Here is a 14,920-nt window from a genome sequence, read left to right as displayed (position 1 = left end):
GGAGAGGAACTACCAGGCCCCCATCATCAACAGGAGCCCAGTGGAGAGAGTGGACAGCTTCCGATACCTCGTTGTTCACATCACGCAGGACCTGTCATGGTCCTGTCACATCAACACTGTGGTAAAAAAGGCCCGGCAGCGTCTGTACCACCTCAGACGCTTGAGAGACTTTAGACTGCCCTCTAAGGTGCTCAGGAATTTCTACTCCTGTACCATAGAGAACATCCTCACGGGAAACATTACGACCTGGTTTGGAAACAGCACCATGCAGGAGAGACTAGCTCTACAGAGGGTGGTGCGATCAGCTGAGCGCATCATCCGCACCAAGCTCCCTGACCTGCACTTGATCTACAGCAAGCGGTGCTGGACCAAGGCCAGGAAAATTGTGAAGGACCTCAGCCATCCCAACAATGGACTGTTTTCTCTGTTGCGGTCTGGGAAGCGATTCCGCTCCCTGAAGGCCAACACAGAGAGACTGAGGAGGAGCTTCTTCCCGCAGGCGATAAGGTCTCTCAAATCACACCACACAGGAGTAATATCTTTTAAACACTGACTGGACAATCATGGACACATTCATGCAATACATATTTACATATCTGAAGCCATTGCACAAGTCACTTTTCATACAATACATGTTTATCTGCCATTGCACATGACACTTTGCCACTTTAATTCACATTTCACGTACACCGTACAGAGCAAGCAGGGCCAGTGATCTACTGCCTGGAACAACTATTTAAGAGAACAATAAAAGCTGTATCAGACAATTTACTAAAAGGTGAATTGACATTTACCTGTTGTCTCAACCCTTGCTACTCTGCCTTCTGAACCACAAGGTCATGATCTGGTCCTCAAAAGCGTCAAAGAGAATTCCACTAGCACCTTGTCCAGCTCTATCATGGTAGTTCCCATGCCCGATGGGACCATTTGCATGCATGTGTAATAACTGTGCCAAGGCCAAATATTTTGCATTCTTAAATTTTATTTATATTTTGTTTGATCTTAATCATGTATTATTATTAAAATATACAATTACTTCAATATTTACAGAATGCAGTTTTTTAATTTAAGGGCAAAAAAAAAAAAAAAAAAAAAGCTGTCCATGCTGTGCATCAATTTGCCCCTCTCACTTAATTGCTCAAGATTCTGTATGGTAAAGTAAAAATATCATGGTTTCAAAGAAATGTGGTTTTGCAATTACAGCTCGAAAATGTGTAATTTTAAGATGCCTGAAGAGGAAACAAAAACAAAAAATCCCACTGAACATACATTTTTTTTTAAATCAGGTAGAATATTTGGAACATTAGTAAATCGATTATTAAAAATTAACTATAGGTCAATATTAAACCTCTCATTTTTCAACAAGATTGAATATGGAAAAAAACCCTCTAAAAAGTTATGCTCATAAATATATACATTGGAAATAATATCTATAAAATTCAGTCAGAAGTTTGGCCTTATCAACACAGAGAGCACTAAATGAAGAGGTACCTAATACTGGCAACTTATCAGGGTTATGTCTCCTTGCTTGATTTAATGCAGCTTTGATATACAGGCAGCTTGATATACATGCACTCCCCTAATTTCAAATGAGTTCCGTTCTGGGAGCAGATATCGCTTGGCAATATATGAAGATAAACCCATATGATTTGCTTAAAGATGCAAGATCATCATCACAGCTTATTAAAAAATTTCAAAAACAGAAATTACCACAAAAAATTTTGGACCCAAGCCTTAATCATTGAAAAGTTGGTAACCTCAAGGTGGACTTCATATAAAACTAATCCGTGTTATACAACTGCAGTTCCAACCTTAAGAGCACATGTTTATAGAATGTTACATTGATGGTCCCATCCTCAGTATCACCCAAATGAGGATGGTGTTCCCACTTCATATCGGGGAGTTTTTTCTGCCACTTTCACCTCCGGCTTCCTCATTTGGGATAAACTTTGTTAAAACACAGCTTGTAAAAAATATACACTGCTAAAAGCACAAAATAAATAAAACTGAACTGAGATCAGGCAGTCTTGTATGCTTGATTTTCTTTATCACTTATTTTTAAAACAATTTTATTGTCTGTAGTTTTAAATAAATCATCCTGGGACACCCCTTTGTGTGGCGGCAGTGTTTCCCCACACAGAGTATACAGAGTATACTTGAATGACTGTCAATGTACCTGGCCAGCCTGCCCAAGTCTATTTGTCAATATCTGTTTGGAAGAAAAAAATGCTATCCACAATCAATTAATTAGTACTGGACAGTACACTGCACTCGTGCTATCAAAATAAACAGGTACATGAATGGTAGTACAATAGTGGTGTGTCTACTGACAGTCACACACACGAGTAATTCCATCTCAAATCAACCAGTGGAAAAGAAATTTTCCACCATGACTTCTCAGATTTTGCTGATTTTTTCACCAATTGTTGGTATTGGTATGAGAACAAAAAAACCCAATTTTTTTTGTCCCAACTCCCTCTCGTTAAAAAATGGCAGCCATCTTGATTTTTGGCCTTGACGTGCCACGCCAGCTTTTTTGAAACCCCTTTTCCTTTCACTTGCAATATGTCATATGGAGATAAAACTATATAAAATATGGAGACATGTAATTTTTCATGTAGATTCAGATTCTACAACCAGAATCTGGCTATTACTTATGGTAATGGAGATGCATAAAAATAACATTTTGGGGTGTACCCCTTTTTTACCACCCCAGAACCCCAGGTCTGTACGTATACATGTTACTCAAAAAAAATAGGGGTTACTTCACATCACCTCATATTGAAAATTAATTAAAATCAGGGTTGTGTTATGTCCTGTTTTATAGAAATCATCAAAAATTGTCCAGGTTTTGCAACATTTTATGATTCGACAAATGTACAGCAATATCTGGAATACTTAATGCATACTCTTTTCAAAGTGGAAGTTACCTCAAATTCTTCTGTAATGCATATCTAGTCAAAGACTGATAATGAAGTTACTCATCTCTGTACACTGAAAGGACATTTTGCTAGAAAATGCCTCCACAAATGCTTGACCACTAAGTGGTTTTAGCCATCTTTGCTAGAGGAGCAGTTTCAGCCAGAGACTGATTACTATCAAGTGTTCCACAGAGCGCCACAGGAGATCCTTTCTCCCAACGGCCATAAAAGTTTACAACTCTTCTCTGTAACTTATACACACATGTATGTGGATTTTTCACTAACTGTTACACAACAGGACATTATCACTTACCATATTAATAATATTGATTACTGCCTACTTCCCAATAAAATATGTAACAAGATTACATATAATAATACAATATTACATGAATATACTAGATTACTGTGCAATACTTACAAGTGGCCTTGAGTCAAATTTTGATGGTACTTACTGTTTTAGGAACTTTTTTTTAATTATTATTATTATTATTTATTACCATTATTCTTTATTACCTTTTCTTAGTTAACAACTGTGAGCACCTGTAACCAAGCATAAGCAATTTCCCTCTGGGATTAATAAAGTTATTTGAATCTTGCCTGAAAGCATGCTTCAGTGTTCTTGATATCCTTAGCTGATTCAAGGATTCTTTATTGTAACAACAAAAGCTCAATTATAATATGCTAAAATTTAGAATGAGCAACATAAATGGAAGCCAGCAGGGAAGTGGGAGGGTTTGAACAATCCTGCTCAGGCATGGTATGAGGCAACTGTGTCTAGCGAGTACATCCAAGAAAATGTAATGTGGCCCACTACCTAAAATGATGTTTTGCACCTCTACACACCAACATCAAAAAAACACGTCCTAAAATCTCTACACAAAATGTCCCATTGTTCTTCAGCTATTGCTTTTTATTCTTTTTTAGGGAAAAAAATATTCCCAGGAAATGTTCAGCAAGAACATTCCCAGGAAATGTTCAGCAAGAACGGAACCTCTTGAGAAATCTCTATCAATTATGTTGAGACTGCTTCAAATGGTCTCTTTAAAATCAAACCCCAGTGTAGTTGTGTTATCAAATGTTCACATAACTATTTAAAGAAATAATAAATACAAAATCCCATCAAAGAAATAAACAGTACAAATATTGTAACAAACACATTTGATGCATTTCAATTTCTCTTTAAGTCACAACCTCTGAAAACATGTTAAAAATGGTTCTTACCCAATTCACACTGAAGCTTTGGGTGAAGAAACTGAAAGACAGACATCCGAAGAGCTTCCAACTCTTGCTCTACTTTCTGGCGATCATCAAAAGGCAATCGTAAAATGTTGTCTACTGAAATAAAAAGAAATATGAGCACAGCTACCACATGGGCTAAACTATTACAAAAAAGATTAAATACAAGCTCACTAACCTTGGCACTGTTGTTCCTTGGCTTTAATATATGTACATAATGTTTTGTATGTTGCACACAAGTTCTTCACAGTATAATTTTTGCAGGGGAATTTGTCAGTCAAGCATACATTTTCATAAGATGCTTCTCTAAGTATCCTGGAGTGTACAAGTGCCACAAGCATGGAATCTAACCAACACAAGTTATCCTTATTTTTCCAAAACAAATGTTGCCATGTAGGTACCATCTGTATGAAACCTTGCACAGCTGCATCCATTGATGGTACCTTCCACATATTGGCCTGACAGCTAGATACAGGCTCCTCCATTTGTGCATCATTAGAGAATCCTGAATCCCCACTATTGACACAAAAGGCCTCAGTATTCCTGAAAGCATTTTCAACCTCTTGCTGCTTCTTATGATCATTGATTAACAATTCATTTTTAACTGACATTGCAGACACTCTGCAGTCACCAAAACCCAAACTTTGGCATTTTACATCTGTCAAAATGTTCAGCCCTTCTTTCTTTCGGTGCTTGGGGGATGGATCATGGTCTCCAGTCTCTAGTGTGAAACAGAACTTCCTCTTGCATCCCTGTACATCTTGAGATGAAGAAAGGATGGCATGGATACTGTCCAAGGGCCCACTAACTAGAGGGAAAAGGCACTGGATAGGCAGAAAATTACGTTAAGGTTATTGTCTGAAATCCAATATAGCGCTGTAAAATTATCTTGTAAAATTATCTTGAGTATAACTTGCTTGTGGATCAACTCATTCTGTAATAATACAGATTTCTTATTAGCTATTATTTACTGGGAGCTGAGCCAGCCATAGATCCTGCTGCAAGATTGTAGTGGAATTATAAATATTTTACCATATATGTATGTATGTGTGTGTGTGTGTGCGTATGTGTGTGTGTGTGAGAGAGAGAGAATAAAATTATGGGATAAAGACTGCTTAGTAAAAAGTAACAGGAAAAAAAAAAAACAGTACAATTGCTGTTTTTTTTCTAACAAATCTACATTTTCTGGCATCATAATCAATATATGCAGACAGATTGAAAAGACACTTGGTGGTGGTAAATGATGAGACTTACCAGCGGACTAGTACAGAGCATGATGGATTCTTTAAAGTTGAATGCATATGAGCGAAGAACATTTAGTTGTCCTTTTGCAGAACACCAAGGGCAGGCTCCACTTACCACCCCTCTATTCTCAGCCTTAAGTACACAACATAGTAACTTAGAATACAGTAAAACCATTCACACTTCCAAAGCACTTCTTTGGTAACAGCAATTTAGAATTATCACAACAGCTGGTGCATAACTTCACTTTTCTGTAACTTTCGCCTTTTACCAAGATTTCCTTATATTTAATAATTTTGTAAATGATTTGAGTAAGAATGGTTTGTCCAATACAAGATCCAATCTGTGCATGTTTTATTAACAGCTTTGCACATGTGACAGTAGGGGAGAACAGAACACAACTGACATTTCCCAAATACCCTGCCAGCGCTGGGCTTGGCACACTTAGATCACAGCCTTCACCGTTCATTGGCCCTTCATTCCGTTCACTTTTATAGGATGGATCGCTTCGCCATGACCTCAGCATCAGCATGAATGTGTCCTCATCTTCTCATAACCTAGAAATAAAAGCACAATTCAGATTTAAATAAAGAAATAAATGAATCTTCCTTCTTAAAATCCTTTTATTGGGGACAATTTTGCATTATCTGCATCTGTTCTCTCTAGCTTGAATGTTTGGTCACAAATTTTTTAAAATAAATATCCAGACCCTCTTTGTTATCAAAAAGTTGTGGGAACTGACAGACATTGGGACAGCGTTGGAAGCTTGTTTTTTAAAATTATTTTCGTAAAATAAGGTTAAAGCAATCTTGACTAAATGACAAATGATGAATATTTGAAATATCATTGCTCTAGAAAACATGCTGGTGGAGACTAGTAAATTTACATACCATGTATAGTTTTTTCAGCTATAGGCATTATATAACTCAATGTCACATACAGTGGTTGATCAATTGGAATGGTTATTACCGTCGCGCTCACCGCCGCGTAATAACGTCAGCGGCCAAAATAAATCAGTTGCATTTCAAAGTCATTCGTAAAATGGCCGCCAAGTGGCGCAAAGTGACATTTTCGCTCGTTGCCGTAAATACAACAGTGACCGTTATACAGCGTATCTCTGTATCGGTTTATTGTTATTTAAGTTCTGGATTATTTCAGGTACTTTAAACACATTGTTGGGTTGCTCATGTTGGCTCATATGAGATGTAGTTTAAAAATGAACACCTGGTTGGGTTATTTTGACCCAACAACTGGTTTATTCATTATTCTTTCCTTTCTCCAAATATCAGCCTGCAGAATGTTTGAAATATTACTGTTTATTGTGTTACAGGTGTAGTTTTAAGAGTTGTTTAGGCAGGAATGCGTGTGTATACAGCTCAAAACCTCCATCAGTTATTAAAGATAGCGGCTATTTAGAAAACATGCCCAGTGATTTCGGAGCTTCAGGAAATCTCCCGGCGCTCTGCGCATAACACCGGGCCAACTCATGTCGGAAAGAATTTATAAACGGTTTCTAAACATGGGCTATTGTTTTTTTTACTTATAATATTTGTTAATTTAATTTAAATGAGGTTTGGGCTCAGGACTTCGATTCGGCATCGTGATTCTCCTCTTTAATTTACTCCATAGTTTTAATCAGCGCTCAGCCACATGCATGAAGTTTTCCAGAGCGCACCGGCAGAAGTAGACTAATGATTATGAACGCGTCGGGAAAACAGCAAGCAGACTGACTCTGAACATTTAAAAAAACGTTTGCGTTCATTTTCTGACGCGCTCAAGTTCACCAAAAACAATACAGAGCAGCGCAGCTTACAACACTTACAAAATCACAACACTTACAAAATCACAAAGTTTTTTCGTTATTGTGAGTGCGCTTAAATAAAAGTTGAGTCTTATAAAGGCATGTAGTCTTATATAGTTTTATTATATAGTTTTTGCACATTAATCTGACAGTTTTTTCAGCCTGTCACGGCGTGCGCCCAAATCAATATCGCTCCTCGCTCACTAGTTAGACGGCCTCCCCTTCAGACATGCGAAGCAGCGGGACCGCAGAATTACACATGACTGGTGAGCTATCGTTGCTATCGTTGCCCGGGCTTGCACCCCGCGCTATAAAATACTCAGGGTTTGTTGGGCTACATTGGATTTTACTACGCGCTGTGTATGCAGCGCGCGTGCAACAACGCGGAAGTGCGGCATGCAAGCAGGGCAAATGGAACGCGCCCCAGGAACTTCAAAGGAGCGAGAGGTGGGAGGGGCCGGTCCGGCCATCCGCGGAGAGCAGAGTCAGCGCGAGCAGACGGATGGCCATTGCACTCACACCGCGTAGTAAAATCCCCTGTAACCCAAGCTTTGTATTGAAAACTTCTAACTAAAAAGTGGCAGCTGGCACGCCTAAAAATAGACGCAGGTTATTTTTTTAATAGTCTAAATAAAAACCCTCCGATTTAATTTCCTATAGTCTAAAAAGCGCTCAACCGCACGCATAGTTTTCCCGAGCGCGAGGAATTTTTTTGTGCTAAATAATGTTTATGCAGTATAAGAATTCCTATTAATCCTGGGTTGTTCTTTTAGTGTCACTATAGTGCTTTACAATGCCAGACAACATACAAATACAAATTATTCACCCTCCCCAGGTGTGAATCGGCTGTTCTCACCTATACATTCAGAGGAACTGAAATGCACTTCTCCCCACTTTAAAAACCTCTTGAATCTGAGGCTCTTCTGGAGACTTTCAGTGATTTTAATTTGTGTAATTTTAATCTCCTGGATTCTAGATTCTAAAGTTGATATTGTTACCTTTTTTAATCATTGGAATGGAAGAACTTGTTATTTTCCTTATGATAGCAATTGCATTGTTTTTAATCAGTCTATACACAATAAAATTCTTTGGTATTTTTTTATTTTTTTTTTAAACGGGTATGGGGGCTATCTTGGTTCAATAATCTCCGTGCCTGGTTTAGGTTTAGTATTCAGTGCGCATCTGTTATATTACAACTATCATAACACTCAAATACCTTTTATTGGGGGTTAAGTGACTGATGTGCCTAACATTTTTCAGCTGAGCCTTTGTTTCACTGAAAACGACCGCGACACCCCTCTCTCTCTCTCACACACACACACACACACACACACACACACACACACACACACAGAGCCGACCAAATCATTAGCACGTCCCTCCCCCAAACAGCACAGACATTTACTTTCTATCCATTTACTTACACCTGAACTGAGTTGTTTGAGTAACATGGGTCGAACCCGTTACAAATCATAACAGTCTACTGCATTTCATTCTTATAATAACGCAAAAACACAAGCGGGGCTGAAAGACCGACATCTGCTGACGCAGTAGAACGTCCTAACACTGTTTTAATTTTATGGTCATTTATTTCAGTTAATAAATCTACTATAAATTTAAAGAACACAAGAAATAAGATGACACAAATCCATACACGCTTTTTTTCTAATTACAAGTGATAAAATCAAAAGGCTCACTGTGTTAACATTTATTGTGCTAAAATTTGATCCTAATAATTTTACAACAGTGGCAGCTGGAATACCTAAAACAGATGCAGGATTATTTTTTTATAATCTAAATAAAAATGCTTTTTTAAACGTGGGCTATTGTTATTTACATGCAATATTTGTTAATTTAATTTAAATGGGGTTTGGTCTCCGGAATGTTGAGCATCAGGATCCTCTTCTTTACTTTCCTACGTAGAATCAGCGCTTAATCGCACGCATTAAGTTTTGTAAATTCGTTTAATGTTTAATAGTAAATAATGACCCCCGTTGCGCTGTACCACCGCTCGGAAAACCTTATGAAATACAAGTTTAGAACAATTATGATGATCTGCCACGGCGTGCGCGTGTGATGGGTGTACGCCCAAATCTACTATAACTACTCCCTCACTCCGTAGGCTCCCTGAATAGGCAGCAAAGGGGACGGGAGCCGCCTATTTGTGCCGGCTGGCGATAATTAACGTTAATATGATTTCGGGCTTGCTCCGCATTATAAAAGCAAGGCGCGGAGGTTTGTCTGAGGTCTGGGAAGTACGTGATGTAATGGAGAATATTAAAAAAAAAAAAAAGCATGTCAGTGGGGAGCTGTGACACGGCCCAGGGACTTTAAACAAGGACACTAGAATTCCGCCCTTAGATCTCCGCGCTGAGAACAGCGCGAGAAAGAGCTGCGCGAGCTCCCGCGGCACCTTCACTCCCGCACCGTGCCCGCCCTCGCAGCCCCGCTGCTGAAGAGGAAAAGTGTGGTTAGGTTTTTGTGTCAGCGAGAACTCGCGCCGGCCATCAACAGCGGGAGAAGCGCCGTCACGAGGGAGTGTGCAGGAGCGCTGCCTCCGCGTGCTCAGTTCTGCCACTCAAACCAACACTTATCGTCAGCTGTGTGCCCGCATGCCAGTGTGGCACAGCCCCCGGAACTGCACATGCACAACCTTTATCCCTTTCTTTCCATTCTTCCTCCCTCACACTTTCCTTCCTCATTTTGCCTAAATAAATTACCCTTTTCCCGTAAGACCTCGCCTCGTGTCCGTGCTTTATGGTGCCGCCCGTGCAACATAGGTCGAATCCGTTACAGATCATAACAGTCTACTGCATTTCATTCTTATAATAACGCACAAACACAAGCGGGGCTGAATGACCAACATCAGCTGACGCAGTAGAACGTCCTGACAATGTTATAATTTTTATGGTCATTTATTTTAGTTAATAAATCTACTATAAATTTAAAGAACACAAGATATAAGACGACACAAAACCCTACAAGCGTCTTTTCTAATTACACGTGATAAAATTTAAAGGCTCACCGTGTTAACATTTATTTTGTTTAAATTTGATCCTAATAAGATTTAATTTAATTTAAATTCTACATTTGTATCGTCATTTTAGTTCTGTGATTATAACTACAATGTTTTACTTGATTTTATCTGCTACTACGTGCAGTTCTAAAACTTCGTGTCTCATTAATCCAGCAGAGAATGAACTAAGGCATGAGGCGTCAGCCTGTAGTTATATAGCGCCACTCAACGGTAAAAGCCAGCAAACGCACAAAGCGAAACGGTACCGCCGAGCGCGGTGACGGTAGGACCTACATTCCGATTGATTAACCACTGTATGTCAAAAACACTGGTCATGCAATTTACTCAATCATTAAATTGTAAACCTGCCAAAAAAAAAAAAACTCCAGCTTAAATGCTGATATCCATTCTGTAAAACCAGACATAATGAAGTTTGACAAGTGTGCAAATGCCATATTATAGTTTTGCTGAGTATCTACACTACTATACTTTAAGGGCAGTATATTTATATTTTATATTTTTAGTGTTTGCAGGAATTAAAAAAATTTACAAACTTTTAAAAATGTAACATGGTTAAGTGCTCTCTCGCTCGCACACACTCAACGGAAACAGTGGCAGGAGTGTCCATTCCTTTGACTGATCACCTTCAACACGCACTTAATCTCCACCTGACATTGATACCTAAAGCCTGGCCAGGGAGAGAAAAAAGAAAGAAAGGGTAGAGGCAGAGCTTCAGTTTCCCAGAATAAAAAGCACAATAATTTTTTTAATGAGGCAATACTATATTGAAGCATTTATATTTTGCACGTAGTACAAAAATGATCTACTGTTAAATATAATCAAATTTTAATATGCCTAATAAAAAAAATTAATACAAAATAAAACAAATTAACATGTAACCTTAACTTTACCTTTATTCCAACAGATAAGTGTTTCTGTTAGAAAGTGCGTGTGTGTGTGACTCCCTCCCTCCTTTCTCATTTGGGGGGGGGGGGGGGGGGGGGGGGGGAGGGGGCTACTGAGCCGGACAACTTTCCCACACACACACTAACAAACATTGTTTTATCTGAAAAATTAATAAGGAACATCTCTAAAGACACTCAAGTGCGGGCACACTAACGCAATCACTGCTGTAAAGTAAAAATAAAAAATTAACCTGCACTTTACCTTTAAAAAGGAATCGTGACAGAGCAGTGTGTGTGAGAAGGTAAGAGGAGAAGGGAAGGGACATTCTGTCCAATGATGCACGCGTGCACACTAATGGAATCAGTGCAGGCTGACAGAGATTTAAAAAATTATCTTTAATCTCTCTCATTTCACTTGCTTTACGCGCACATGCTATAAAAACATGCGCGAAAGGATGTCTTTTACACAAACAAACTAAAAGATCCCTTACATGCACCTGTTATAGTAAACAGTACAGGCGCCCGGATGTTACACAATACAATACTATACGAGTGAGAGACGCGCACTAAGACCGAGCAGGGGAGACAAATACACAAAACTCCGCAGCACGAGAGAGAACCATCATTAGCTCATGTGACGCTTGGTGTCAAAACAAGGAGCGATTGGTATTTTCGGAAACATGTTCAAGAAACTCAGGGTTGAATCCCGAACTCTGGTTTAGCTAATTCTGACATGTGAAACTCTGAGACTCCTGTTCCATAACGAGTAATAGCAATTAGTTCAATCAATTCAAGTTAAGTTAACCCTGAATAAACCACGTGCACGAGGAGAGAAAAAGCCTTTGTCAGTGGAATGCAGATAATACGAACCACCATGCCAACAGAAGAAAAAAAACTACCCATACTCCTTCTGAGTGACGTTAGAAATATTAATGACTGCATATGCATTAATATCCCCATTCTTAAAGACTCAACATATGAAAAAAGGAGCAATACAAATAGGTTATATTATATTATATTGGGGGGAGATTTAACACATTAATATCAGATCTATGCAAAAGAGAGCAAGACAGTAGAAATAACTCATTTTATATAAAATAATTCTCTTACAGTTATATTAATGCAGATACAACTAACTGGGCACAAAACTATAATATTTCAGGCAGGTAATGTGTAATTTAATTTCATGCAGTTATGAAGTTTAGCCTACTGTAATTGATTAAACAGCATTCTGTGGCTACCTTCAACATATGTTAGTGTGCAAGTGTATTTTTTAAGCAAAAAAAAGGTCACCCCAACACTGCCAGTATTTAATATTGTTTATTGGAAAGCAACATATAAATGCCTTTATACATACAATCAGGGATGCACCGAAATGAAATTCTTGGCCGAAGCCGTATAATAAAGAAATGCTTGGCCGAAGGCCGAATACCGCTGTATTTCGCATTTTTTTCCCCATTTATTTTGCCAATTTATATTAATTATTTATTAAATAGTAAAAATTAGCTTTTTACTATTTTGTGTTGCTTTTTAGAAAAATAAATCAAATAACAAAAATACAATTAAAAAAAAAATTAAACACTGAACATTTTTTTTTACATTCCAGCAGATATTATACAAACAAAGCACAATATAACTTAAAATAAATAAATTAGTAAAATAAAAAAATATTTTTATTTGGCCATCTTTGAAACCCCCCTTCTTGAATAGCCTATGTTAGGCCTATAACTGACTGCTGAAAGAATGTAACTCTGTATGTCTACAACAACAAATGTGCATTAAATAGTGCAAAAAATGTGGATTCGCTGCTGCTGTTGCCATAGCCACCGTTTCTTTCTCGTACTCTGCATGATGTTCGGGGTGTCTTGATTTTAAGTGATTAATTAAACTTACGTACGTTTTTGCAGATGCACCCCATCACTAGATGCCTATTTTCAGCCGAATAATTTCGGTTGCCGAATTCGGTGCATCCCTGCATACAATTCTTTATATTTGTCTTACTAAATAAGATCTTCTTCTCCTTTGTTGTATGCACTGTATACATATTGCGGTCTGATCTGGAGTATCATTCGAACTTGGTGTCAAAACAAGAAGTGCATGTAAATCAAAGCATGATTGTTTTTCAAGTCAAAATTTTATTTAAAAAAAAATTACGCTTGTTTTGCAGAATGCTCACAAACCGGGTTACTTACAATCTGAGGTTCCACTGTACTATGAAGAGACTTATATGCATGCATGTACTTGCACTAGATGGCGATTTTATCACTAGATGGCACTAGTGACTCAATTAAAAATAATATTGTCACTCCAAAGAAGTTTACATTCACACCAAACTATAACATTATAATGGTTTTCTGAATCCCTAATCGCTAACAGCGCTAATTCAGCACTTGTTTTTTGCTATGAAAAATTGGATGGCATGTGATGGCATTGTAATTTTACCCAATGTGATGTCACTCAAAGTTATTAACTTCTGTATGGCATAAGTTAAAGCCATCATGGCTGAAGACCTGTCTGCAATTTTGCATCCTCAATGTCTTGAGATCACATGGGGCCCAGTTTTGTGGCAAACGTATAAGTTTCCTAGTAAGAGTGCATCAAATCCCATTTATAACCCAAAATAACTGTCTTCCTGTTGAGTAGAGCCCTTATAAACGTTTTTTAGCTCAATGAGCTCTAAACATGTACTGGGTTTCACGTGCATATGTGCAGGTGTGCATGACCTGGCCAGCCCGGGGCCCAGACTATCAGGCATCATAATAGCAGCGGATTCTGAGTTTTTGAGCGTGTAAAAGACCCCCAAAAAGCTTGTGATGGTGTTTTAAAAATTATACCCTTAGAAAAATAAGATGGCCCTTACACACTATGACGACATAGGGTTGATTTCATAGTGCTCGGCCTCAATAATCTTTAGAAGAACAAGAGTTCCCTTTACACACTATGATATAGGGCTGATGTCAGTGCTTAGCCCTAAATATTAAATAAACTCAGATGTCTCAATAAATTATATCATCATTAACAAGTTACATCACATAAAAAGTAATATTTAGGGTCACGGAAATTTTTCCCCATAAAAGGGGTAACCGACTATAAAACGTGAGGGGAAAAAAACAGTGAAAGCACATTTGTCCCTACGGACCAAAATTAAAACATATTTGACCAAACCTTCATGGTCCACATAGAGAAAAAAAGCATCATAACAAAATAGTTCTTCGAGCTAGAAGAGATATACCCACAAGCTAAGCTAGGCAGTAAACTGATTAACGTTACCCTGAACTTTCTAGAAAAAAGCTTTTACTATAATATTAGTAATGATATTAATAAGGAAAGTAGGGTACATACCTCTAAATTGACCAAGGAAGAGACAAAATAAAAACCGGCGATTGTCAGACATTTGACTGGCAGACACAGCACGCCGGCATCTCAATCCTCCATTTGTACGCAGCCTCTCACGCGGGGCCAACGTTCTACTTCCGGTCGTGTAATCTTCACCATGGAGGTACGAGCTGACGTCAGGTCATTTTGCCTATAAGCAGCTGAAGCCGGGGAGTGGACTTTGGCGCCATATTGGCATACTCAAAACAAACCATTGCGATTGGTATTTTCGGAAACATGTTCAAGAAACTCAGGGTTGAATCCCGAACTCTGGTTTAGCTAATTCTGACATGTGAAACTCTGAGACTCCTGTTTCATAACGAGTAATAGCAATTAGTTCAATCAATTCAAGTTAAGTTAACCCTGAATAAACCACGTGCACGAGGAGAGAAAAAGCCTTTGTCAGTGGAACGCAGATAAT

General features: G+C 38.3%; 1 protein-coding gene across 1 annotated transcript in view; it reads right to left on the bottom strand.

Moving 5' to 3' along the window:
* uspl1 (ubiquitin specific peptidase like 1) overlaps positions 1 to 14,610 on the bottom strand; it is a 40,918-nt gene extending 26,308 nt beyond the window's left edge. The window contains exons 1-6 of the mRNA XM_053476141.1: positions 14,467 to 14,610; positions 10,774 to 10,907; positions 5,809 to 5,959; positions 5,415 to 5,537; positions 4,339 to 4,984; positions 4,146 to 4,256 (exon numbers count right to left, since the gene is read on the bottom strand). Of these exons, the coding sequence (XP_053332116.1) occupies positions 4,146 to 4,256; positions 4,339 to 4,984; positions 5,415 to 5,537; positions 5,809 to 5,934 (1,006 nt within the window). The 5' untranslated portion in view covers positions 5,935 to 5,959; positions 10,774 to 10,907; positions 14,467 to 14,610. The remainder of the gene's footprint in view (positions 1 to 4,145; positions 4,257 to 4,338; positions 4,985 to 5,414; positions 5,538 to 5,808; positions 5,960 to 10,773; positions 10,908 to 14,466) is intronic.
* Between the last annotated feature and the right edge of the window lie 310 nt (positions 14,611 to 14,920).

This window comes from Clarias gariepinus, chromosome 17 (genome assembly GCF_024256425.1).
Source record: "Clarias gariepinus isolate MV-2021 ecotype Netherlands chromosome 17, CGAR_prim_01v2, whole genome shotgun sequence".
NCBI classification, from domain to species: domain Eukaryota; kingdom Metazoa; phylum Chordata; class Actinopteri; order Siluriformes; family Clariidae; genus Clarias; species Clarias gariepinus.
The sequence above is the reverse complement of the archived record's forward strand: the minus strand, read 5'-3'. Positions and strand labels throughout refer to the sequence as shown.